Below are 26,654 nucleotides of genomic sequence, written 5' to 3' on the forward strand. Positions count from 1 at the left end.
GCCAAGGGCCCTCTGGGGAAACAGGTGCGACGGCCGTGCCCGTGCCGAGGGCTCTGAGCGGGGGGATGGCGCCGGAGCCCTGCCCTGCCCTGCCCTGCCCTGCCCTGCCCGCGGCTCGGCCCCGTGGCGCGGGGTCACGGGTGGGCGCAGCGATGGCTGCGGGGAACACGGGGCGTGCGACAGGCGACAGGACACCACGGGTCACACACCACTCACGGCCATGCAACACGGAGGGACAGAGCCGGGACGGGCTCTGCGCTCACTCACCGGTGCTGGCTCGGGGCAGGGCAGGGCTGCCCGCCGCTCCCGCGCATCCCCGGTCCGAGCCCCGCTCCGCTCCCGAGCGCCGTGACCGCCGCTGCGCCGCCGGGGGCCCGTCCGTCCGTCCGTCCCTCTGTCCGTCTGCCTTCCCGACCGGCTGCGCGGAGCGGCTGGGCTGGGAGCGGCTGGGAGCGCAGGGGAGCGCTGGAAGGGAGCGCTGGATGGGAGCGGGGCGGCCGCCGCAGGCCGGGCTGCGGGAGCGGGAGCGGTTGCCAGGACGCCGTCGCCATGGGAACGCGCTGGAGCCCGGGGCGGGCGGGAGGGAGCCCTTGGCATCGCCCCCTCCCCGCAGCTATTTCCCGGCAGCGCCCGACCCTCGGCAAGGAGGGAGGGAGGGGAAGGGCCCCGCACACACTCGAGGCTCGGGGTCGAGCAGTGGGCACGGAGCGGGGGCAGTGCCCGCGCCTCCCGCGCCCGCAAACACCGGCCCCCGGACGGAAAGTTCGGCGGTGGCAAACAGCGGTGACTCCGAGTTTCGAGCCGAGAGTATGACTAAAGGCATGGGGGTTTCCAGGGCTCGTATCAAACCGTGTCGGAATACAAGATTGTTGAAATCAATGGCAGATACTAATCTTGTTTGTGAGATTTCCAGGTTACATTTTCAAACGAGACCTAACGTGCAGCTTCAGTGAAACTTCACATATCACAGCAAATGAGAGCTGTCTGCTTGTACAGCAGAGGCGTGCGAGCTGAGAGAAAGTATTACTGGATAAACAAATCCACAGAGGGTGTGTCTGCCTTCACTTTTGTTCCTGCTTGTGTCGTTCCTTGGATTTCGTTAGTTACAATCACCTTGGGTAAACAAAGGTAAATGAAATCCGAGGCAAACTGCACCACTTCACTCTGAAATAGCAGATTGTCTCTGTTTTTAGTTAAAATTCATGCCACATCCCATATTGTTGTATAGGCAAACCACTGCAGGACTGGGAATCAGTCAGATGTGAAGGGAAAAAGGGTTATACTGTGCACATGCTATCGTGGAAAACAAGACAGGGTCTGAGTCCACACTCTGACTGACCTATTTATTTTAAAATTCGATGATTATTTTATCATCAGAAGATCGGGCCAGAAAGAAAACATGCCATAAGTGCTTTCAAAATTATGAACTGAGAGTCATTGGATTGTGGGATAATTCAGCTTACAATGGACCCAGGAGAGCACTTGGCCAACGTCCAGCTCCAGGTGAGGTCATTGATGAGGCCAAATGCAGTTGCCCAGGGTTTTACCCAACCTACTCTTGAAAACCTTCAAGAATGGAGGCCCCCCAGCTTTTCTGGACAGCCTGTTATCACCCATGCGTGTTTGGCTGCTGGGGAAGAACATTTTCTTTATACCTAGTCCGGAACCCCTCTTGTTTGCGTCTATGTTGTTGTCTTCCCACCATGTGCCACTGTGAAGAGTCGGACTTTGCCATCTCAATGACTTCCTCACAGATGCTGGGGCTCTTGTCAGGTCCCCCAAAGTCTCCCTTCATCAGGCTGAGCAAGCCCTGCATTCCCAGCCTTTCCTCAGGGATCCAGCCCCCGACCATCTCACTGGCCTCTGCTGAACTTGCTGATGTACACGGCTGTATTCCCTGACCTGGCCAAACTAGACTAACTTCATGCTCTTGTGTAGCTATTTTGTACCTGTCTAGTGATTTTTCTTGCTAAAGGACTGCTCGGATACTCAGTAATTTTTTGAGTGTGTATGTCTGCAGAGTAGGGCTTGAAAGCAAATTTTTAGTAAAAGCAAATTGATTGAAGTTATTTTAATTTAAAAACATAACATTTGTACCTCCTACTTCAGTCTTGAAAATAACGTTAAAAGGTCCCCCCATGCTGCTTTCTCCCTCTAGCCCTTCTCTGGTGACAGAGTGGGCCAAGACATGTGGCCAAAACATGTAAATTTTTGTTTGTTCTTACCCTCTTCTCAAGGCATCCCTAACACCACTGTCCAACACAATATTTGAGGTGAACAGTCTTTGGTTTGACCCACACAGATGCTCTTTTCATGTTGTGTTATCAGAGATCATTATTTTTTGTACTTACATCACACTCTTGATGTTTCTAACGAAAGCAGTACTAAACTGTTGTATTTAATATCATTACATCTTCAGTGTCATTCACAGTGAACATGTACATTTATTTTCTTAAAGCCAAATTCATATCATGATCACTTTTTTCATCAGGGCACCACAACAAGAATAACATTAATTTATTCTGGAGTCTTCAACTGTCTCACTCATGAATGCAGCCCCATTTCAAATAATCACAGAATTACAGAAATAGAGTAATTTAGGCTGGAAGGGACCTCAGAGGGAATATGGACCAACTCCCTGCTCAAAGCAAGGCTAATGTTGTTGTTAGATCAGGTTGTCCATCATAACATAAACTTTTGATCTTAAAAGCTTGTGTAGTGTTTTAAAAAAACCTCCCTCTGAGGAAAAAAAAAAAACAATTCTTGCAATTTTGTTGTTGTGAATCTACATAGCTTAACTGAATTCAGTCACAGGAACACAGGAGGCAGAACTCCTCGGTTACCAAGTCCTCGTGGACTTCTTCCAGATTTATACCAGCCTTGCAAATAACAGCATTATTCATACGTTTTGGTTTGCAGTTGGAGAAAAAATTCAACTCCATGAATTCTAAGTGTCTCTTGCATCTGAGGCATCTCTTAATCAGATCCAGAGTGAAAGAGTCACATGCTACTTTTCCTCAAAAAGATCCAAACCAAGCAGCGGATGAAAAAGGGCTGTTGACTTTGCTACTGTAATTTTTACTCCAGTGCTATTTTAGATGGACACATTGAACATGTTAAGGGCACGTTTTCTGAACAGGTTTGCTTCTCTCATTTGGGGCCAACCAAAGAGAGGAAAGAAGAAATTATGTTGGGCACAGAGAAAGGGAGTGAGAGAAAGCTACAATGATTATACTGTTTTTCAGCGTGGAAACCTGTCCTAATCACTGAAGTGATTTCATCACATTTTAAGTCATAAAATTCTGCCTTTGTCTAATACATGCCATTTTGCTTCTCCCTACATTTCACAAGAAGAAATTGTTGAATCCATTTATTTCCTGGAAGTAGAATTCTACATGTTTCAAGTGTAACTGAAGACAGAGTGTAACCATCTGCATTTTAGAAGAAAATGTTATGATTAAAAAGTATCTGTTTATTCTTTGGAAGGCAGATACAGGAAAAAAAATACATTGAATTTTTGAAGTTTCCTTAATCTAATATAATTTGTTTTTCTATGATACAAATCCTTCATCTTTCTAAGTACCAGACTGTGTGGTTTTCTAACTAAAAGTATGATGTCTTGTTAAGGGTCTTAAGCCTTGTTTTAATGGCTTTCAAGCATTAATTAAATTATTAATTAAATTATTCTAGTCAACAGAAGGCAAATATATGGCTTATAAAACCTATTCTAATTATAGTTTCTAACTGAGAGAAAAGCACTAATGTATTTTTTTCTTTGCTGTCAGTTTTAACCAATTAGGAAGCAGTCAGAGCACTTCATTAAAATTTCTAATCTTTTCCAGATTCACTGACTTTTCATAAGAGTCGTTTCTTTCTGAAGGCACAATTATGATTTTAGAATGGAGGGCAAGGGGAAGTTACATTCTGTGGCTTTTTCAGACAGTTTAGTGCTTTTACACTTTATCACGAGCCCGGTTCCTGTTTGGTGCTGGCACACAGTGTCACGCAGGCAGTGGGTAGGTGGGAAGGCACGTGTGAGTCACCAGCTGCGCTGTGGAGCCAACAACTTCTCTCTTGTGGTACTGCCCAGTGCAGAGTGGGCTCCAAAACAGGCGATGGCAAAGCAGCTGCAGTCACCCTGTGAGTGCTGAGCCTCTGAAAGTCACAAATGCTAAGCCAACAAATCTCCTCAGGCACTTAATCGAAGCTTGTCCTTAAGTATTTTCCTGAAGCTTAGCACCAGTGATCAGTATCAGGAGGATCAAGTGCTGCACCTGCTTGCAGCTAGAAAATATCCTCAAAATAAGTCTTGATTCTTAGCACCCCTGTGCATGAGCCGGTAGGTGTTACTAACCAAACATACCGTCAGACAATACACAAGCTGAAAAAACTGATGGAAGTTCTCAGTGCAGGAAATTTTTCTTAAATCTTTTTGAGTGAGGCCTTTGAAAGGTAACCTGTCCATAGGAACGTTATGACAGGACCGTCACCATTTCTAAGTTTGTGCATCATTTAAAAGTACTCCTCACTCCACCTGAAAAGGTTCTGCCTTTCTCAGAGATGCCTTGTACATTCCTGGCTGGAGGACCCAGGTGTGCAGACCAGGCACTCCACCACTGACATTCAAAGGGAAATGCCTTCCCCTGCTTCCAAGCACGGATGTTGAATAAGTGTCATTCACTTCATACAGTCAGCTTGGGACTTAGATGTTTATCATTAAAATAAGCAGAATGTTTAAAAGCATGAAAAGAGTTCATTGTGAATTAGACTATGCTAGGTACACACAGTGCTTAGCAAAGGTTCATGCAGATGCAGAGCACTGAGTCCTTCAGCTCTAGGGTTTTTGTGGAAAGTCATCATCTAGTCCATCTGGAGTAGATGGACCCAGTAGCACACATCAATTGCAGTGAACTCAGGACACTTTCTCCATTAGCCTGCCAGTGGGAATGCACTGTTTAACTGTTCATCCACAGCCTTGTTTCTCTTCTTTTTTCATAGCTCTTTATAAAGATGTTTGTATGTATGTAAACACACATACTTACAAATAAACGTGTCTTAAGAAAATTAACCTATACATTAAAAAGACCCACATCCAAAGCAAATAGAAAAACCTACAAAATCTGTATCCATTCTCTCTTTTGTCCATATGCTCTCTGGATTCTTGCAGGGTTTTTTTCACTGCTTTTTATCACAGTCTCATAATTTTATGTAACATTTCCATGTTCAAAAGAAATAATAGGAAAATTATTTTTGTCCTATTTCCATGAAACTGCTGTTACCTTCTGTTGAGAATAAAAGTGTGAAACTCATCTCCTGTGAAGTTCTGTGCACTTTCAGCATTATCAGATATATTTTTGCTTAATAGCTATTGCAGCTTATATTTACCACCCAGCTATTTTCTCAATGAAAGTATTTCCTACCTCTCATACCAATGTCAGCTAACATCCAAGCAATCTACTATGGAAATCCCAAGCTTCACATGATCAGTAATCATACAATCTAAACCCAGCTGAGCTGAGGAAATGTTTTGTTTATTCTTCAACCCCAAGGATGAAACACGCCCAAAGGGCTGTTGTGTTTCATCCAAACCATCAAAGTCTGTGGGACACGAGAGGAGGCCAGATAAATGGTTGAAGTTTAGTCCCATTTCCAGACTGTGTGCACCAGGGTGCTTTGAGCCATGTTTGATGTCTGCAAACCATCAGAGTTATCCTGCAGCCAGATCCGTGAGGACAAAGCCATGTACCTGTGTGAGTGGCACTGTCCTTCATCTGTGCTGGCAGATCTGGCTGCAGAACCAGCACCTGCCTTGGAGCAGCTGGAGCAGGGCTTTCCTCCAAAAAGTCAGGAGTGAATCCATTTATGCCTGATCTCTAAATTAGTGTGGAAGCAAGTCTTTATTTTGTATATAAAAACAAACAATGAAAATTGAAAACATATATGCTGTATAAATTATTCCCTATTTTTTCCAACAACTGCACTTCTTTTTAATCAGAAATACACTAAATCCCAGTACTATGCATTGATGAAAACCAGGAACTGTACTTATTGGGAGTGCTTTTCAAGGTGGTTTGGAAGCAGTATCAACATATGACTCGTGGTCTGGCTGTTGTTATGATTGTTACATTATGTTGTTTCCATTTTATTTCTATTCTGGCTTAGAAGTGGAGTTAGAAATCCATTAGAGCCAACAGCGGGGCTTCAATCCTGAGGAGAAGCGTTTAACAGGATTCCAGTCCTCGGCTGTGCGTGGGTTTACTGGTTTGATCCCTTAGAAGAGCGCAGTCCCTGGAAGTTGTACCGGTTGTGTCCCAGTCAGAACGACCCCATCAGCGCGGAGCAGACGCCGGCTGCCCGCGGGCACCGGGGCTGTTTTGCGCCCTTGAGGTGCCCGTAGGACTTGCTTCAGCATCCACTCGGTGACGAGACGGTTCGTACTTTCCATTGTTTCCAGGGATTAGCAGCACCTGAGCTCTGCGGGTCCGTGGGCGGAGGGCAGAGCCCGCAGCACACGCGCCGGGGGCGCGGCCGATACTGTTCGCTCAAAGCACACATGGGATGTCGCACACGGAATGTTGGCACTGGAAGGGACCCCCCAGGATCATGGAGTCCCACTCTTAGAATCACTGGTCATCAAGGACCATCGATTCCAACACGTCCCACCCAGCAGTGCCCTCCCCGCTGCCTCGGCTGCCTATCCCGGCTCGGGGCGCACACCGGGAGCGCTCCAGGAGCAGCAGCCGCTCCAGGGCGCCGGGATTCCCTCCGGGAATGACGTCCCGGCTGCGCCGCGGCGAGTTCTCCATGTATGGACACATAATTGGACACGCTGCCATCCCGATCCCACGCCGCCTCCCGCCGCCCCGATCCCGATCCGATCCCGCTCCCGCCCCGCCCTGGCTGGGAGCTGCGCGCGCGGGGAGGGCGGAGCCGCTTCCCGCTCCCTCCCCTTCTCCCTCTCGCCCGTCCGTCCGTCCCGGGGCGCCGGCGTGTCTGGGCAGAGCCGCGGGCAGCAGCGCCGGAGGAGCCGCGATGGTGAGCGCGGGGCTCGGCGGGGCCGGGGCGGCGGCGGGAGCGCGGCCGGTTCGTTCCCCCCGCGGTGCCGGGAAGGGGCCGCGACAGCGCCCCGTGTCCCGCTCCCGGCCGGGGGGGTTGTGTAACCGCGCCGGCCTGCGGGGAGCGGGGCCGAGCCGGGCACTGCCCTCGGAGCCGGGTCGGTGCCTCAGCCGCGTCCCGAGCCCGCCCGTCCCGCCGCGGGGCGCGGGCAGGGCCGGCGCCGCCTGCGGAGCACCAGCAGCGTCTCCAGCCCTCTCCCGCCGCTCGGGATGTGGCGAGGTTTCGGATGTTTGTGTCCTGAAGCAGGGGGGAATCCCGTGGGACGGGAACGCGGCGTGGTGAACAGCAGGTGACGCCTCTCCGGGTTAGAGGTCGCTCCCGGAGGGGGCTGTGCGGGGACACCCGCGCCCCCCGGCCGAGCCGCCGTGTCCTCCTCCCTGTGCTCGGGTACCGGTGTCACCTCGGCCCCGGGGGGAACACACACGTGTGCGGCAGATGCGGCTCCCGGAGTATCCCGGGAATTCCGGCACCGCCGGGGCTGTGCGCGGCCGGGGGGATAAGGGGATGCGGTATCACTAAAACACATCACTGCCAGACCGAGGGAAAACTGAGGTTCGGCAGGTAAACCTGGTTTGTCCTCAGTAATTGCCTCCTGGTGATTGATAATGGCTTTCATCCTGAAGTAATTCAGGTAACGATTATGTCTACCTGTTACACAAGAACCTACAGTAAGTAGTGAAAAATCCGATGTGGTAATAAACTAGGCTAAAATCCGCAACTTTAAAATAAGTAATTTATTTAAAACTGTTCTAAATCAGAATACTAAAGATCTGAGAGTTAAGGTACTTAGAAAACTGTTGCAATATGTCTACTAAAGCTTAACTAAGGTTAAATTTTGAAAACTGACCAGCCTAGTCCTTGTGTATTCAGAGCTTCACCTCCAATATCTTCTCAAGGGTGCCTCTTACTTGCAATTGCCTGTGCTTTGACTTCCTGAGGCAAGTACAGTTATGCTCCACACAGGTGTAACCAAGCACAAGTCTTTGCTTTAAATAAAGCATCACAGAAGTTAGGAAGCTAAAATGTCTGTTTAAGTCTCAGTGATACCACCAGCTCTTACGAACCTGCTTTTGGTGAGGAGCTTTGAGTAAGGTACGTGTGTTCCCTGGAATTGCTTGTTTCGCCAGGTGATTCAGATCAACACTTTAGCCATAACCTTTGCTTCTCAGTACTTGCTGGGTCACAGACACCTGTGGCACTTATGGGCTCCCTGGTAGAGGTTGTGTCATTGCCCGGACTGCTGACATGTTAAATGGGCTTGGAAGGCCTTGGTGCAGGTGATTCAGGGATGTCCACCTGTTACTATTAATACCTTAAGATCAGCCAGTTGATCTATGCCATTAATTGCTTTTTAATGAAAGGTTTCAATCAAAGTACAGTTCTTGTCAATGCACATAACTAATTGCTTATACAGTCTGCGAGTTTTACTTTATCAAAATAAGAGAACTAGTTTCTTGCACGAGATACCCTTTTCAGGGAAGTGTTGACACAGTTATGCTCCAGCTTTTAATTTGATACTGAAGTAGTCCTTCACTGTGAGATCTCAAGCTAATATGAACTGCATTTTTAGATTGTTGGTAAGTAATGAGTACAATGAAACCAGAAAAGATTGTTTTTAAAAGTGATGCTTTCACAAATAATTATGCTGAAACAATTGTTTAGAAGGTAATATTTTGTAACTTAGCTGGCAGAAGAGTTGCCTGGCAGGACTTACAATGACTGCTGATGAACATGAATCATGCCACTAATATCCTGAAACTTTATACTCATTCTCTGTGCTGTATTAAAAAACTCACATTATTCCCCTTACTTTGTCTTAACAGTTTTGATGTCTGGAGGGAAAAAGAAGCAGAATGTTATGAGTGCTTTGTGTTCTCTAAATTAAGTCTTTTTCTGCCATATCTTCTCTGTAGACCTTAGAGTGACCTTTCCCTCCTCTGACAGGGTCCCCAGTGCAGGGTGCTGGGTTACCACTGACATCAGTGCTGTCCCCACTTTGCAGGCAGGCTGGGAGAGCAGAGTGTATAAAAGTGTCTCTGGTCTAAATGTGCCTCTTCTGGTCTCTCTGCCGTGGTGCACTGCCCCACCCAGGTCAGCTGCCAAGACTGAACCTCTGTATGACTTAGCAATATGTGTGCTCTTTTTTGCTGGTTTATTTTTAATCCAGATGAATATCTATATTGAGCTCACAGCGTGGTTTCAGGAGGAGATCTGCAGACATGACACTTCATGGCTGTACATGGCAATACAAGATGGGAATGAGCAACAGTGGGGCAGAAGTGCATTAAAGCTGACAGTTCTAAGGAACATCTGGCAACTGTTGAAATTTTTCTCTTGAAGTGCATCTATTTTGTTAACTTTGTGTTTCAATGCTTTAAATTCAAAATAATAATTAAAAAACCCCTACCAGCCTCTAACAGCTTAGCTGCAGCTTGTAGGACTTAAAAAATGGTTATTATGTGTCAAGTAGTCCCACTCCATTGAAGGACTCTATCCATTATACTTAGGAAACCTCTTGGCAGAAGCTGAAACTTGCTTGAAGTGAAACATAAGGTCAGCTGGACTTTATGCAATTTTTACATCATAATGTGGGCTTGAACTTTCATCATGTCCTGGGATAGTTTATGGAGATACTTTGGAGGATCCTGAGTTGGATACGGAATCTGTCACAAAAATGATCTTGTCACATTGATGTGATAATGTGGTCTTGATTCACTTAAAATGGCTCTATAGTCTTCAGGGAAAGATTGCTCCCCTGAGTACTGTCAGCTGGTTTTGGCCCTCTGAAGGATAAAACACTGAATGTCAATCTGCAAATACAATATTTTCTAAGGCATAAACTGCTACTGTATTTGTATAAAAAAACCACCAACTACAAAACCAACTAAATGCAACAACAAGCCACCGGTGATCGACTTTGGCTGCTTTTGCATGATCTCTGTTTTAGAGTACTTCTGCAGTTTTGTACCAATTTGTTGGGCAGAGTGAGAAGGGAAGGCTCCAAGAGAAAGCAGAATCAGCAATATCTGGTTTAACTCACAAGTTGTTGAGCAAGACAGGGTTATCTAATTTACTTCCCTTGAAAAACTAAAGTGTTTCTATGTTGCCTTTAAGCAGCGTTTCAATGCTAAGCAATTTTCTGCTGCAGTCAGTATGAGCATTTTGTCTGGGCATACATGGTGTCTTCCTGTTTCCACCTCTTCAACAAAGATGGAAAGCTGATTTTTTAAAAGGAACCTTTTTGTAGCAGTTGAACACAGCTTGACATCAGTAGAGGGCAGATATTTATAGCCCAGTCCAGCCAGATGCTGGGGATGTCTGGATTACATGTAGTACCTCTGAAAGTCTGCAGAAATAAAAGACTGGATTAGCCTGAGAGGCCTTGTACTGGCCTTTAGAATTCGGTCCTAAAATAGCTAAGGTGTGATGTGAACTGGGACCTTGTACTGTCTGAAGTCTTTTTTTGTGCAAGAAAGTCACAAGGAAGACAGTGATGCTTCTCTGTTGGAAGGGTCCTTTTCTGTCTGGTGCTGCAAACAGCAGCCTAAACTCAAACCTTGCTCTCTGCCAAATGTGGAGTATTAGGGAGGGTAAGAGCATGTGCTTTGCATTATGTCTAGAGATGCATTAATGGAAAAATCTCCCAGTTATATGGTGTTTCTCTGTGTCTGATATATAAAATACAACAAAACACAGTAGCTGTTCAGTAGTAAAGGTGGTGATTCGTACTTGATGTGTTTTGTTTAGGCTTGTGTTTGTGTGTGAGCTTGTCTTTGTTTCTTTCTAGTTTAGACCTTAGAATGATTTATGGATATATTGTGTAAGTTAGAACACTTTTTCAGAAGACACTAATGTATGCAGAACGTTACTCAAATGCAGCTGAACAGGTGATTGTGTATGTCTGCACATCTTAAGCATTTTTCTCATAATCTCTTGCCTTCCAGAAATGTTTTTTTTCCCCGCCCTCTGTACAAAACTAGTGAAGGAAGTGGGGTGACATTGCTGTTAGTGGTTTAACAAAACTATTTGCAGCCACTTTTCCTTATCTTGAAGGGATAACTTGTGCCTGTCTCACTGCCTTGTTCTTAAGCATTGCTGCATATGCAGAATGGGGATCGTTAAAACAAGCTTTTTAGATCCTTTGTGATAGTGAGCACATGGAATGTCAAGCTTTTTCTCAGTTCTCAGTAAAGTCTGGTAATGTCCTCATCTTAACATGGAAAGTATGTTACCTTGCTTGAAGCACTAACAAGTTGCACATCTCTTTCGAGGAGTCTTATTAGCTCCTTTTGTAATAATTTAAATTAATTTTATTTCATAAATGCCAGTGTATTTTCTTCTCAGTTGTAGGAGTTACTCTAAAAGTGACATCAGTCTAAATGGTCATGCACTGCTCTATCCAAGTTATATTTAAGAATAAAAGTTTTTCTGTTCCTAATTTCAGCATAAGGAATTTGAAATGCCTGTGTTTGGATTTGTTCTCTAATGTAGTATGCATGTTTATATTGATAATACTAATGTATAGCTAGATAACATGTAAATAAATATCTTCAGAGCTACAGGCGAATCCTTTATATTGGTAAAACCTAACTTGCTGTATCTGATGAAGAAGGGAGCAAAAAGATAAGAGGTGATCTTTCTTCCAGATCTCCTAGCTCTTACACTTACTATGCCAAGGCCCTGGGGGATCCTGGCAGTGAGCTTTCTGAAGTTCTGAAGGGTTGTGACACAGGTCATTGTAGTTCTGCTGATGGAGACCAGTCTGGGGTTGGCCTGCGCAAGTTTTCCTGCTTTTGCTTACCCTTTGGTTCTGGGTGTTGCCACAATAAATGCTTCTAAATGACAAATTCATCTGCTTTCCTTTTCAGTTTCTTAAAGTACTCTTGTAATGCAATACTTCAGTCTGCTTTTTTAGGAAGCTGCATTCTGGATCTAGAAGGTGTGTGGCTACTGGAAAGCACTAAGAGCTGTGTTAGAAAGGGATTTTGCACCTAATTGAAAGGGGGTTTGTTCTGGGAGTTAACAGTGCAAGACTAGAAGCAGTAAAATTGAAGCAGTTTTTGGAACCGGGAGGAGTCTGTGTGTATATGTGTGTGTTACAGAAAGAAGGATTTGGAAAATAGTTCAGTTCCTCTGCAAGCACAGAAATCACCAGGCGTAGGCTTTGGTAAGACAGGGCTGGCTTGCACTGTTGTTAACTCGTCGAATGAAGCCACTTTATTTATACTCTCACCTTGAATAAGAGCAACAAAGGTTTACCTCAGCATAATAGGCTAAACCTCGCAGGGAAAATTATATAAAGATTCTCTTGCCCATTTTCTCATCTGTAGGAGGTCATTCACTTCCTCACTACCTGTTGTCTGTCAAGGAGCTTTTCTGGTCGAAGCTGGTCACTGGCACATCGTTGGAATTCCTATTAACTGATGGAAGTGGTTTTTTCCCTGCCTGTGGATGGAGAAGTATTGCAGGTGTATGGGGTGCCTGCTAACTTGAAAATACTGTAGCCAAAGGACTCTTAGATGTGGTGTGTTGTTTGGCTTTTACTATTTCTACTGCACGGGTGTAGAAGTATCTGTAAATATTGGAGAAATACAGCAGAAAGTAAACAAGAATTTTCTCCCGTCAAATCGGATCTCTGACTCTGGGGAGTTGTCCTGATGTTCATGTCACCGTTGTTAGGGCTCTTGTGCAGCCTCAGCCTCCTGGGGGAGCTTGGGTGTGAGGAGCTGTATTTTAGTCAGACCTTCCTGGGCTCAGTTCAGTCTTTCCCATCTCCTACTCCCTTCCCTCACGTTCCTGAGATGCCAATTACTGTCCTGCCCAGGAAGTACGGCTGTCACTCCTCTCCTGACTCATCCTCATTTTCTGGCTTTCCAATCTTCCCCCTTCTGCTTTCCTCCCTCACCTCTTGAAAAATGTGAATACCCTCTGGGGAGCCCAGGTGTGCAGTCAAGTCCTGGCAGTGCATGGCATCCGATCTCTGCTTGACTAAGTCATTGCTGTGCTAGGAAATGGTGTCTTTAGTCTAAAGCTTTCCCACACACTGAACCTTACAGGTTCTAATCTGTCAAATATACTTCATACAAGTGAAGGCTTTGGGGTTTGATGGCATCATGTACAGCAGCAGGTACATCTAACCCCGAGATTATTTGATGTAGGTAGCCTAGGAAGAAGGGTGTGGTCAAGGCTCTTTTTCCAAAGACATAGTGGCATTTAATGGATATTAAAACCACTTGTGAATTGGATTCATAAACTGTAAAGTCTATCTCTAAAAAAAATTCTGAATTGAAGTTTTTTTACTTTAAACTGAAAATGCTTTTTTAAATATGTGAGAGCCGACAAGGAAAGCATTGTTGGCAATTGGAGCATGAGTCAGAGTTATCAGGAGTGATGCTTAATGGGAAGCCTACTTACAAGGTGCAAAGTGCAAAGAATTACCTACTAACATTACTCGCTAAATTCAGCAACTAAATGTGAACTTGAAAGCTAAAGCCAGACATCAGCAGATCCTGAACATCCTTTGTGATCAACACTGTTCTGGAAGGGTCAAAAGGACTACAGAGTAGGTCTGATGCTCTGCTCTCCTGTCATCTGGGTGATTTTTTTCAGCTGCCAGAAATGTCTGGTGAAAGCCACTTCTGGCTGTCAGGGGAACAGTACAATAGCTTTGAGATGGAATGATGAGACATGTCTTTCTTTAGCCTCCTTCGTCAGAAAAAGGGGACATAAATTGTTTATGCAAAAGCACATGCTTCTAGAAGCTATTTTCATGCTTTCTTCAGCAATCTGAAGTCTAAATGAGAGGTTTTTGTTGGCATCCTTCAAACTGGACTGGCAATCTCACAGTGAGTCGCTGCACTTGTCCTTGTAACAGGAAATGTGGGGCTTTTTTTCTTTGCCAGCTCAGAACCACTCACTGAATCACTGTCATCAGCTGAGCCTGAGTTTGTAACCACTTCTCCGTCAGCCTTGTCTAATTTAAGTGTTGAAGTCATGCTCAAGTCTGAACAGTGCCGCCTGATACCCTTTATAAAACAAAGGAAATGTTTTCAACACACAGAAAGGTTTAAAGTCTTTCTTGCTTGTGTCTTATGAAATATACTGTCTGATGTTTGATCTTGCACCTAGGACAGTCTTCTGCTTTCAGTCTGACATTCCACAGCATTTGTGGGTCTTTGAATTCTAGGCAGCTTACCAGTGCTGTTATCTTCTGCAGTGATTGATGTCTTTTCCTGTGCTTTGAGTTGGATGTTGCTAATAGCAGAAATACAAAAAGATGGAAGCTGGGACCTCTTGTCAGTAATGTATTTGCAGTGCCAAGCGGTAGTCAAGAGCTTGTCTCATCTTGTTTTGGTTTGGTTTTTATTTTTTTTTTTATTACTGCCTTGAAGGATACAAGTCTGCACAAACGCCTAAGAGCTTCCAAATTTGCTTTTGCAATAACTTTTAACCCTGTGTTATTCCCAACTTCGTGAAGAAGTGCATGGATACAAAGTGTATTGGAATTTCTTTTAACAAATGCTGCCAACACATTTGAAGTCCTTGGGGTTGTGACACACTGATAGCTCATTTGGTGTGAGCTACTGCTCTGAGGGGTTAGTAGGAAGATTCCAAGGACAGAAGTTTACCTAGATATTTTAAATTGTGGTTCTTCTGGCGCATACTGGCATGTACACCTCCTGATCACCTGGGGTTTGGACTATCTTATTGCAGATGTTTTGGTATAAGAACTGGAAAATACTTCATTTGCTAAGTGGAAGCAGTGCTCTTAAGGCATATTGAAGAATACTTTTACTAAACCTAATCTTAAAGGCCGTTTCACGGGACTCAAAAGCAAGTGCATGCTTTTGAGGATTTCTTTTTTTTCTTTCAGTCTTTGAGAAGTGTTTGATTTGCTTGTTTCTCAGTCACAAAAGAATTTGTGTTCCTGTACTGGTTGGTCCCCAACTGTATTCAGTACATGCCTAAAGAGAGGGAAATGTGCAAACATATTTATAACAGTAGATGAAAAGTCATACTTATGCCACAGATATTCTTAAATTAAATGGGGAATTTAAAATTTGTTGAGATTCATTTCAGAAGGGATATAAAGCTATATAACCACCCTTTCTTGCTTTCAGAGTGCAGAGTTATTAGCTGTCTACATAGTCTGAATCAGTAATAAATTCTATAGTATCTTCTGGTAAGGCCTATGAAGCATGGATTTTGTGTAATTATTTCTGCTATGTAAATATAGATCATGTTTTTTAAGGAATTAATGATAGGATGCAAACATCTATGAAAAAATAATTAGTCACAGGAATCCATTGTTACATTAGACCCTTGGATCATAATTAGTTCTCTATTTTTTTTGTTGATTCTTGATAGTACAGTTTTTATGAAGGACAGTTAAACTGACACACTATTCCTGACAGGAAACTTTTGATATCTTTCCTACCACAATTTGATTTAAAAATTTGGATCCAATGAAAACCGGTGTATTACAAAGCATGATTTTGTTACACATGGCTTCTGTACCACATGCAAACTTGATTAGTTTCTGGATTGCCTTAATCAATGGAAACAAATATTTTACTGTGCCAATAAAAATATAGTAGTTCCTCTAATAACAGAATTACTTCAGCTAGTTTTTTTTGTCCACCTAAAAACTGTGCCTTATGTGCAGTCATGTTTCCACAACTTGACGCTGTGTTGTTGGTAGCCTCCAAAGCCTTTTTCAGTGCTTCCCCTCAAATTTAAGTATACCCTGGGAACTGCTATGTTGGTTAGTAATTGCTACATGCAGCAAACCAAAGATTCCTACAAAAAACATCCTGGGCTTCGCAGTGGAAAAGCAAAAATAGCTTCTCAGAGTAGGGCAATTTGGATGTTTTCAGTTTTTGAGGGGATCCTGGCTGGGTTTTGTGTAACCTGCAAGACTTGAGTAGACTGGAGTAAGGTGCCTTTTTGGGATTGGTTTGCCTGGCAGAGAGGGAAGCATAGGCTTGCTGCTACAGGGGAGCAGCATAAACCTGCTGGGAAATCTATTGCAAAGCAGCTAAAAATGCATCAATCCATCCTGAGCTGTACCCAACCTGTCAGCCATTCCTTGCTCTGCTGCGACCGTTTGCTCTGCAAAGTACCTCTTCCTGCTTTTTCCTGGGAATTCCTAATGGCAGGTGTCTGAAGGCCACATTTGCTGGTTGCACTAGTGAGGGGTGGCATTAGCACACAGGGCTTGTGTGGGGAGGGACATTTTCCTTCCTCCTTCCAGCTGAGTGCTGGGACTCAGCAGCTCCTCGGGGTGTGTGTTCAGTGTTCCGTACTTACCCATGGTTGAGGGCAAAGTCCCTGCAGGAACAGTGTTCCAAGGCCCATGCTGTTGGATGATTATAGGTTATAGGAATAGATTGCCAGCAAATAGACTTTGCCCTTGAAGTTGGAGTAATTTCTACAGATTATGCTGTTTTGTTGTGGTTTTTTAAGAAGAATTAGGCCTGACGCGGGGGGAAAAAAGTGAACTGGGATGTTTTGTTACAGATGGAGATCCTGTTATGGCACTGTGTACGTCTGTGGAGGTCTGATTTGAGGTTTGACCTTAAAAGATCAAAAACTTGAGCGCCATTTAAAGCAGAGCTGGGAGTGGGGAGAATGACTTCATTGTAGGAGAGGCCACTGCTTTTGCTGTTTTACTTGTTTTTTGTCTCAGCATTGAGTTGCAACCACAGAATTGGAGGCAGAAGCCATTTTCAGATGAGAAAGAAGACAGGGATAGGTCTTGAGCAGAGCAAGTCAGATCAGAAGTGTACCTACAAGTGAAAGAGGACTTGACAGTGCCTGAGTATCCAGTATGTGAAACTCGAGATAAAGTTGAGTACCTGTTTCTGGCAGCTAAGCCTGGTTTCTTAAGCAACTTAAATATCTGTAACTGTCACTCTCGTCTCACAGCACTATGTAATATGTTTCTATATGGCAATAAAGGACTAGATCCACTGTATTGGAGAAAATAAGAGTTTGCCCAGTTTGATACCTGCTTTAAATAACAAATCATATGTGGTTAACAAAACTTACATTTTAATAAAACTGAACTGGGTTCTGTTGTGGTTTTAAAAAGTGTATACAGCATTGGAGATTAATCTTCTAGCTTGAAGCTGCCTACAAACACACAGAATATCTGTTCTCTACAGGACTTACTACAGTCTCCACGGACCTTGACCTCAGTGTCAAGAGTATGTAATGAAGTGTGTGAGCCTCTTGAGGGGCTACAGGGTGGTTGAACTTCAGTAGCACATAGAGAATGGATTATTTCACATAGATAGTATTAATGTTAACTGACAGTTTTAATATTGAAAGGAGTACTTAGTTTCCCAGTTCTTAGTACCCAGCTGACTGCTCCAGAAGCCTTAACACTCTTCCCATGAGTACTGTTTGCTAAAGCTTGTCTAGTGGTAAATATGAATTCTGGTTCCAGGGCTCTTAATGCCTGAAATACCAGCACACCCAGTCCACAGAGACCTGATCTCAATATGCAGAAATAAGTTCATGACCAGCAGTGGTTTCTTCCTGTCGTTTATTTTGTTTTTATTCTTGGTTCGTTCTAGGAACACTTGAGAGGAAACAGGAGAGCAGTGGCTACTTATTCCCATATTTGGTATTGTTCTAGACAAAATGAACAGCCTTCACTAAAGGAGAGGGGTAATACAGTGTTTCTGGACAATCTGACCTGCCTCCAACCATGGCTTAATCATGGCAGAGTCACACTGGGTCTGTTTTCTTTGCAGCTGTGCACAGTGCAGTTTTCTGCATGGAGTGACAGTGATGCTGAGCAGTTCAGTGGCACCAAAAGGGTGCATTAAGATAGGTGGGACTGAATCTTCACAATACTAAAAGCCTGTCTTTACAGCTACAAATCCTTGTTCTCAGGTGGAGCTTCCATTGGTCTACACATTAGTAGTGGTGTATTTTAAATGATAAAAAGAGTTGGAATTAGTGGAGATTACTAAGTACATGTAGTGAAATGAACACTCAGTCTTTAGTGGAAAAGGAAAGAATATTTAGAACATCAACTCAGTTGCACCTCCTGACTTGCTCCTTGATTTTTTTTCCTGAGACCTGTACTTGTAAAGGTTCGTGTCTTCTGTACTTCAGTACAGATTTGGGGGTGAGGAGGGAACCGTAAGCCTTAAATCTGTTTTGTTAAATGGTCACTAATAAAGCTAATGTATACAGTAATAAATACAATGTATTTCAGAAAAGCATTGTAATCACCAGAAATGTAGTCCCTACTTCCTGCTGGAATAGCTGCCTTACCTGATTCCGTGCAACTCGCCAGTAAAAAGATAAACTAATGATGGCAGATTTTGATCTTTAGTTTAGAAGTCCTGAGCTTGACATTTTCGTTTTAAGTATTGCAATGTGTACTTAGACTAAATAAATGCAGCTACATGTCAGACTGCCTAAAATTAAGCTATTGTGGATACAGTCTTGACAAAACTAAAAACTTCCAGTTCTGGATAAGAAAGGAATGTCTGAAATCCACCCAGAAGAGCAGAACACAATGCACAACTTTAAATCCCTGTTTCAGTGCCATAGGATAAATTTATAGACTTAGCTTTTTTTTTCTAGTCCTGAGTGTTTCTTTTGGGAAAGGAATTTGAGAGCTGTTTATTCTGAAAACAGTGTTAGTGGTGTGAAAGATGACAAGTGCTGAAGCAAGTATACTTGGGCTGTGCTGGCAGTACAACCTGTACCCTTAATGTATAGGCAGGTACTTCATAAACCTTTTGCCGTCACTGAGGGTTTTCTGAAGGTAGTAGTTTGAATGTTATGGAGAAGCATGTCGTTACCACAATTAATGAATTAGTCATGAGGAGCTGTTTAGTGTGACACACCTCGAGAGTGTTCACCTACTGAAATCGGGTTTTCTTTTGTTCAGATAATTTCCTAATGATACAGCAGGCTGAGGCGTTCTTGCACCCGAGGCCATTAGGTAACTTTTTCACTCGACTTGTCCCATACATGGGGCTGTTCTCAGACCAGAATACATTTACAATGAAGCACTCAGCAGGCTTACCCTGCCACTGTATGGGGGGGAGTTTCTTTGTGGCTGAGTGTGGCTGGAGTCCAGCCTGGGACTGGGAGGGACAAAGCAAAGGGAATCGCTCCCGGCAGTTTGATCGTCACCCACCCACTGCGGTTTGAACTGGGCCTCTGATACTCGAGGATGGTTAAAGAGCTCATAACTTAGTACAGGGAAAGAGACCTCAATCGCAAACACGAATAGTAACTTTGTACTGTTCTAGAAGCACTTAAGGCTCTGGGGAGTTCTTCCTAGTCTGCACTTCAAATGTGTAGGTGGCAGTCAGTGACTGTGATGTTAACTACCTGTTGGGAGGCAGCTCACGAGTTTTGCAGCTGAAGCAGACAGTGTGTTATTGGAAGACTATCCATTTTTCTTTCAGATTATTTTACCTGATGTTATTTTAGCTCTATCTGATTATTTTACAATCAGATCTTAGAGTTAGAAGTCAGGATTGCCGTGGCGGTTTTTTAATTTATTTGTTGGGTTTTGTTTGTTGTTTTTTTCCTCGGGGCTCTGCAAGTATTTTGTCATTCTGCTCTTTACAGGTGTGGAGTAGTAAATTAACTATAAAATACTAATCCTGTTGCTGTTTGCTCATTGAGACTGCAGGTGTACAAACAGGAAAAGAAAAAACAAAGGGGAAGTTAATATTATCTGATTGCCAAAACAAAGAAGCACCAATTTAGTAGCTAAAATTATGTTCAAGCTGGTAACAGGATACAGTGAACAATGAAGCTACATTCTGTAGCTAATTGTGTCCTTTTAGGGCTTGTTTTGCAATTATACTTGACCAATTGAAACTCTTGAGGGGAGTAGAAATCTACCTCATTTAAATGAACCCACTTAATTTTTATTTTTTTTTGCATGATACCTCAGTGAGATGCCTAGTCACTTGGTATTTTTGAAGACTTGGGAATATATTCAAGAACTAACATTACCTAGCTTTTTTTAAAGGTGGTTGTTTAAGTCAGGACAGGTCAGGACATTGCAAATATTAGAATTGTCAGATGGGAGGAGTACTTTTTTTTATTCCATCCATTTGCTACTGTAGCTGTAATAAGACATACAGTTTTCTCCTTTATTCCTATTCCTGCCTGGTCTGGGCTGGCAAGATGGTGGGAGCTTTGTCTGATCCAGGCAAGCTGCTTCTGTTTGCAGTGTGAAGTTCTGCTCTACCTCAGTAGTACTCTTTCTGGCTGTTTTATAAGCCTTCAATATTGCTGATGGAATTGGTTCAACCTAACACCTTCTCTGAGTCTAACCTTGTATAGGAAACCTGTGCTTGTCCTCCTTCCTGCTGATCAGCCATGTGACTTTGAAATAATAGGCCTGACTCTGGTCTTACCTCTCATCTTCTGCCGTTGTCTTCCTGTCCTTCTACAATCTTTACCTTTCAGGAAGCCTTCACAGAGGTCTTCTGTCTTCAGCTGCAAATCCCAAAGAGCATGCTGCAGTTTGTTACAGGCTTCCAGGGTGATTCTGGGGCTTAGTCTCTTGAATGTTAAATAGCGTGTAATGTGATGTCTAAGTTATGCTTTTAGTAGTAGTTCTAAACAGGCTTAACCTTGCTCAGGCAAGTGTGTGTACACTGGATCATTTTTCTGGTCCTTTTTAAAGTGCAGATTTCCATGGCATTACACACTGAAGGGAAACCTGCAATGAAACACGTTGTACAAAGGCAGAGAAGCTCTATTTTGTACTTTGCAATAAGGTCACGGAGATCAAAGTGGATGTACAGATGTTATTTGTACATTTGTAATGCATGAACCTGGTTATGTGAATAAGTCATGTTATTGTTTAAATGCCTGTATGTGACGTGACTTTAGATTAAAACTTATTTTTTATCTTCCTTGGAGTCCTAACAGTTACTGCTGCGGAGTGTTGGAGAATTTTTAGAAGTGCAGTAAAACATATACACAATTGGTGCATTAGCCCTAAATTGGCAAAACATCACTGAGGATAGATCCCTGGTAAAAATCCATGGAATAGCTGGTGTTAAAAATTGCCTGTATACCAGAGACCACAAGTGTGTTTTAGAAGACACAAGAAAGCCTTTCTGTGATGCTGGCTGTTACTGGATGGTTAAAAATGCAGAGCATTTTTTGAACCAGCTGTCAACACTACCTAGAAGCAATACTACAGCTGCTTTAGAACTGGACTCAACCCTTACTTGAAAAATGTTCCATGACACCTTTATTCCCTACAAATAGTGAAAATCTCTCTGACATGTAATTTGCAAGGTGTTATCCCTTTTGATAGCCCTTCTGCTGAACCGGTGGGCAATTACTGACTCATCCATGACTAAATTACTACTCTTCTCTCTTTAGAATTTGGGCATTACCTGATGCTCTCCCATGCAAGAGCTATGTAAATCAACCCTTGCTAAACACTGGGATTTGACAGGAGCAAACTGCAAAGCAAGATAGCTGCAGGCTCTTTCTTTCTGTATTTCACTGGAAACAAAATGATTCTGGCTGTCAGACATTGCACAAGGAGTATGCAGAAGCACATCTGCATATCTAATGGTTTGATTCTTTAATGCACAGATTTTAAGAGATGCTTTCATTAACTGGATGAGACATGCTTAGCTGCACCACACAGTTTTTCATACGGTTGTAGGAGAAACGTTTTCATAACGTTTTGTAGGAGAAAGAAAAAGGCTCAGGCAGAGGGCTGGGATGGGAGAAGATCACATGCCTGATGTGTGATGTATTTTTTCACTATTGCTACACATGGAACTGTGCATGTTCACAGGGAACCCTGTAGAAAACAGGCTTTTCTCAGTTATGTCCTCAGGCTTGGGGCTGTCCTGTGCAGAGCTGGGAGTTGGACTTGTGTGGATCTCTTTCAAGTCAGGATATTCTATGATTCTATGGCATCAGCCGGGATTTTTGAGAGTGGGAGCGTGAACTCCAAACCTGTGTTGCTCTATGACCAACCTCAGGGCTTCAAATCCCACCTCATTTGCTGAAAGGGCTAAAGCATTCCATGCCTTGTGCCTTTCTTCCCTTTTCCAGCATATGCTGTAAGTCCTGCAGGCAGGATAGCATGTGCCCTCAGGTGACCTCGGTGGGGTCAGTGACCCACCCACCCCTTATGAGCACCAGTGCTGCACCCAGGAGCATTGTCACCCAGGAGGTGACGTGGTTGTCAACTGTGTGCTTTCCCCTGGCTTAACTCCTGGTCTACAGCTACGTCTAAATGCTTCACTAGGGAGAGAAAATGTTATGTTTTAAAACCAAACAGTCTTTCACTAGATTAAATTGAAGTGAAATCAATACACATCTGAAATGTTAGAATGAGATCTTATGGTACTGTATATAAAAATTTATTAGGAAACTATAAAGCTGGGTTATTCACCTACCTATTAAAAAGCCTAACTCGATGAAGCATTTCAGTGCACACAGGCTTTGGGTTACACGTTTCTGCATTTAAATGCAACAGAACCTATGGGGAGGGCATTTTGTGTTGCTTGCAAACAAGGTGCAAATTTTACTAAATAACAGTTCCTACTGGTGAGTTCTTTTTCATTTTGAAAAAATCTGAAGAAAAAACCCTGAGGTTTTCCTTAATTAACATAGGTGATTCTAATAGCTTTTGTTAACTGGTTGTATTAATTATGGAGTGAGTTTGAAATACTAAAAATTGTATTCCCAATAGCAACATAGCAAAGACTTGCAGATTGGTTCAGTTGCTGGCAGCCTTTATACCTTGCTTGTTTAAAAAAAAAAAAACAACAAAGAAAAATCTGCTCGTGTAAGGAGTTGCTCTGGTCTTGTTGGATTTGGTCTTATTTGGCTTAGTTTTGCTGATACTCTTTTGTTTATGTTTGCAAAAAGTTACCTTGGAGGATATTTGAAGATTCATCTCTGTAAGGAACAAAACAAACTGTCCTTCACTTCAGTGTGACTTATTAGATGGAATCTGTAATCTAAGGTTTCTATAAGTCATCTGAAATGTGCAGACAAGGAAAAAAACTTATGATGTGTGAATTGTGTCCTTTTTTTTTTAATTTATAAAAAGGACGCTATCTTTAAAAATGGATAGGCTACCTCCAAACTGTCTTTCCATGCAGTCCTGCAGAGACACTCTCAGGTGGCCTATATACTTTCTGCAGAAGCAAGGGGAGAATGATTTTATTTTCAACAAAGCTTAACTAGGCGTAAATAAAACTGGCAGGTTATTACAGATACCTGGATATTTCATGGTTCTTTGTTCTTCTTTAATTGTGTTGTTCATAATTAGAAGAATTTTGGTTTTGAAAGCCTCAATGAGTTTCAATATTTTAGGTGTTGAATAATTCATGCTAAACTTTGTTTACACACTGTTTATGGCCCCAAAGAGCCTCAAGCAATTTCTTAGAAAAAGACTTTACCACATTCCTTTATTTGAATTATTCTCTGGTTAATAACAACATTTAGACACAATGATCTTGGCAAAATCTGAGCAGTGCTTATGCAAAGACTGGTACTCTGCTGAGCTCAGTATTGTGTTGTTAGGGCTGCCCAAGTCTCAGTCAGGACTGGGAGCTGCCTGTTCTGAGCCATTCTCGAGGACCCCTGAGCTCTGATTTACTCACTGCTTTGGAAACCAAAGGTCAGCTGAGGCAGGAATGAGTATTGCTCACAGTTAAAAGGGACAAAACCAGGCAGCAACTTGAAAAAGGAATAAAGCTCTTTGGCCACCCCGGTAACTACAGTGAAAGCCCTGAAAATGTACCTGTAGGTTTAGGATTACCCAGATGCTGATACAGCATGTTGAGCCCTTAGCCCTGGGGAAGCCTGTGGAAAGTGTCAATGTTTCTTAAGCAGTTGGTTTTTGGTATCACCCCTGGAATGCTCCCAACACTTCTGTTTTCCTTCTGGCTCTTACTTTAACTTGTGGGTCCCTGAGTGTTTCTAGGTCAGGTGTGAGGAAGGCAAAGGAACTAGCATGGAAGGAAACGATATTGGAAGGATTTGTCAAAGTTCATGACAATCCTGTGCAGAGGAATAGGAAATGAGGTGAAGTTGGGCTCCAGTGGGTACCTGTTCAGGGAATATCTCTGCCCATCTGCATGCCTCACCCACGGTGGGGGAGCACAACTGAGGGCAACACTCCTCCTGACACCCTGGTATGGCCTAAAGTACAGCTGGTACAGCTACAGGCATTGCCTTTGGGTCACATTTTTAGCACACTACTTCAAATTGTATTTCTTTTCATCAAGATGGAGTCAAAGGCAGCATTTATGGCACAGCTGAAAGACTTTGAGCTGCTCCTGTGGTCCTGACGGGGTCATAAGGAGTGTGTTGTTTAGCAAGCTGACACATAAGCTTAGAAGAAACATACTTGAGTGCAAGTTGGTTTTTGAGCCAGAATTTTATTTTTAAAGAAACACGAGTCTTGTCTGTAATATGGAGTGTAAAAAAAGGTAAAGCTTGCCTCTACGAACTTTAGTGTAATGAATTGCAGCAGCCACAAGTGAAAGGATTTTGATAGTCTGAGCATCTGGTTGTGTCCAGGTTTTTCAGGGGTAGAAGGAACAAAACAGTATTCACTGAACAGCTGTCTTATCTGAATCAGATGAAAAGTAATTCAGCTGATTTTAGTTTATACTTTATTGTTTTTTTCAGTTTATGTGGGCTTGACTCAGAGGTCAGAATTCAAATGAGCCCAGAAGTTGAAAGCATCACGAGCATTTAAGTTTAATGTGTGTTCATGTCAAAGTCCTGCAAGCCAAAGTCTTCACCCACAGTTCAGTATCTAAGACTTAAGTTGTTTTTCTCAATTCCCCTAATTTTGAAACCTTGTGATTCAGCCTGAATTTCACCTCTTCTGGATTTTTGTTATGAAGTTTAGGATTTTGCTTAAGATATAGAAATGGAAAATTAGAGGGGAAAGAAAATGCAGCATCACACTGCACCACTACAGAGATTCTTTCAAATAAAATTAGGGCATTTATCTGCAGTTGTCTGCAGCAGTTTTTCCTGAAAGCCAACACTTAGCTTTTCACAGAAATAGTTTGAAACCTATGTATATTTATGATGCTGATGCTGAATTACAAAGTCTAACAGGCATTGCAGAATTATGCAAAAGACCAGATTTCCAAGTCGGTGGTAGAGTTGCAGGTTTTGTGAAACACAGCTTCTTTGGCATCTCTGCTCAAAGCATGATTATGCCAATGCAAGATCTGTGAGACTGAATCTAATACATGTCCTGATAGGATCAGCTTCTCTCAGCAAATGTGTGAAGAATGGTAGTTTGCAAATAGTGTGCTTGTTCACACATCTGGTAAAACCTATAGCTATGGAGGTAACTAATTTGGACATCCAGCTTTCATTTACCTTTCTTTCTTCAGTAATAATTTGAATGCTAGATAGTAACATTAAACAGTCTAACATACTAAAAAAAAATTGAGGGGAAATAGCTGCTTCTGTGCTAAAATCTGTATTTCGTAGCCTAATAGGAGCTATCACTTTGCCTATTAAGTGAATTTCTGCCCTAATAAAATAAAGATGCTGGAGGTGTGGGGATCATATACCTGCACTGGTACAGCCTAGATAATACCCATGGAGGCTCAGTCTGATGGCTGTTGATGGTTACATTAAAAATGTTGGGCCAGACACTTTTCTTATATATTTCAGTTAGTAACCATGGTGTTCCACTAGAGTGGAATGAAGTCTTCGTATTTCCAGTGCATTTCTATGTTTCCATCTTTTTGGAATTTCAACTGCATTGGCAGAATGCAGTGAACTAGTTAGAGGAGAACATGTATATTAATTTGTAGTTTTATTTTGCTGGGTGACTTATGAATTATTATTAAAATATGAAAGTTTACAGAGCCAGGATAAAAGCTTAATACAAATTAGAATAAATAATTTGAAGCATGGGATCTGACAGGAAGAAGATATAACAACTATATGAAATCTTAAGAAGGCTGGGTTGTTCAGAAATATGTTCAAAGACTAGCATTCTTCTCCTATTGACTTGCAAGATATTGTAATAAAAGTGAGTGAAGTAAAACTGGCATATTCATTGAATGACAATAGCCTAGTTATTCTATACAACCAAAGTGTGGCATGCTGGTTTTTAACATAGTTTCTTCCCAAAGCTGCCCTGGACTGAATAATCAAAGCTGCTTTAAAAAAGTAATGAAATGGCAAATATTAACTTTATGAATAATGTGCATGTGGAAGATAATCTGGTTATGGGACTATATCTCTTATGGACAGTCAATGGGACCTGCTTGCCCTGGTGTAGTGTAATTGTTGGTTAAAGTGCAAATAAAGCCTTGACAAAGAATGAAGCTGTGAGTGAAGTTGTCTCCTGACAGAGATGAATGTTCAGCTGAGAAACTGGGTTAGTATCTACTTGAGCCTTCTGCACAGGGTGAGATTTGTTGGGCCTGATGCTTCCCCCAAGGTTTTGCTTCCTGTCGTTTTTTGATTAACAGCAGCTTTTTGGGAGTTGATGTGAACTTGCATATTTGGTCCATTGC

The 26,654-nt window shown here is 42.9% G+C and overlaps 1 protein-coding gene across 3 annotated transcripts in view; it reads left to right on the forward strand.

The window, feature by feature from the left end:
* MYO1E (myosin IE) overlaps positions 1-26,654 on the forward strand; it is a 124,442-nt gene that overhangs the window by 40,348 nt on the left and 57,440 nt on the right. Inside the window, exon 1 of one of the 3 annotated variants that reach the window (XM_064668197.1) lies at positions 6,628-7,035. The exons of 1 other annotated variant lie outside the window; for it this stretch is intronic. In XM_064668197.1, coding sequence (XP_064524267.1) covers positions 6,772-7,035 — 264 coding nt within the window. In that variant the 5' untranslated portion in view covers positions 6,628-6,771. Of the gene's footprint in view, positions 1-6,627; positions 7,036-26,654 lie in introns of those variants that run through there. One more of the 3 variants, XR_010433605.1, reaches the window with a different exon arrangement.

This window comes from Pseudopipra pipra, chromosome 12 (assembly GCF_036250125.1).
Source record: "Pseudopipra pipra isolate bDixPip1 chromosome 12, bDixPip1.hap1, whole genome shotgun sequence".
NCBI classification, from domain to species: Eukaryota; Metazoa; Chordata; class Aves; order Passeriformes; family Pipridae; genus Pseudopipra; species Pseudopipra pipra.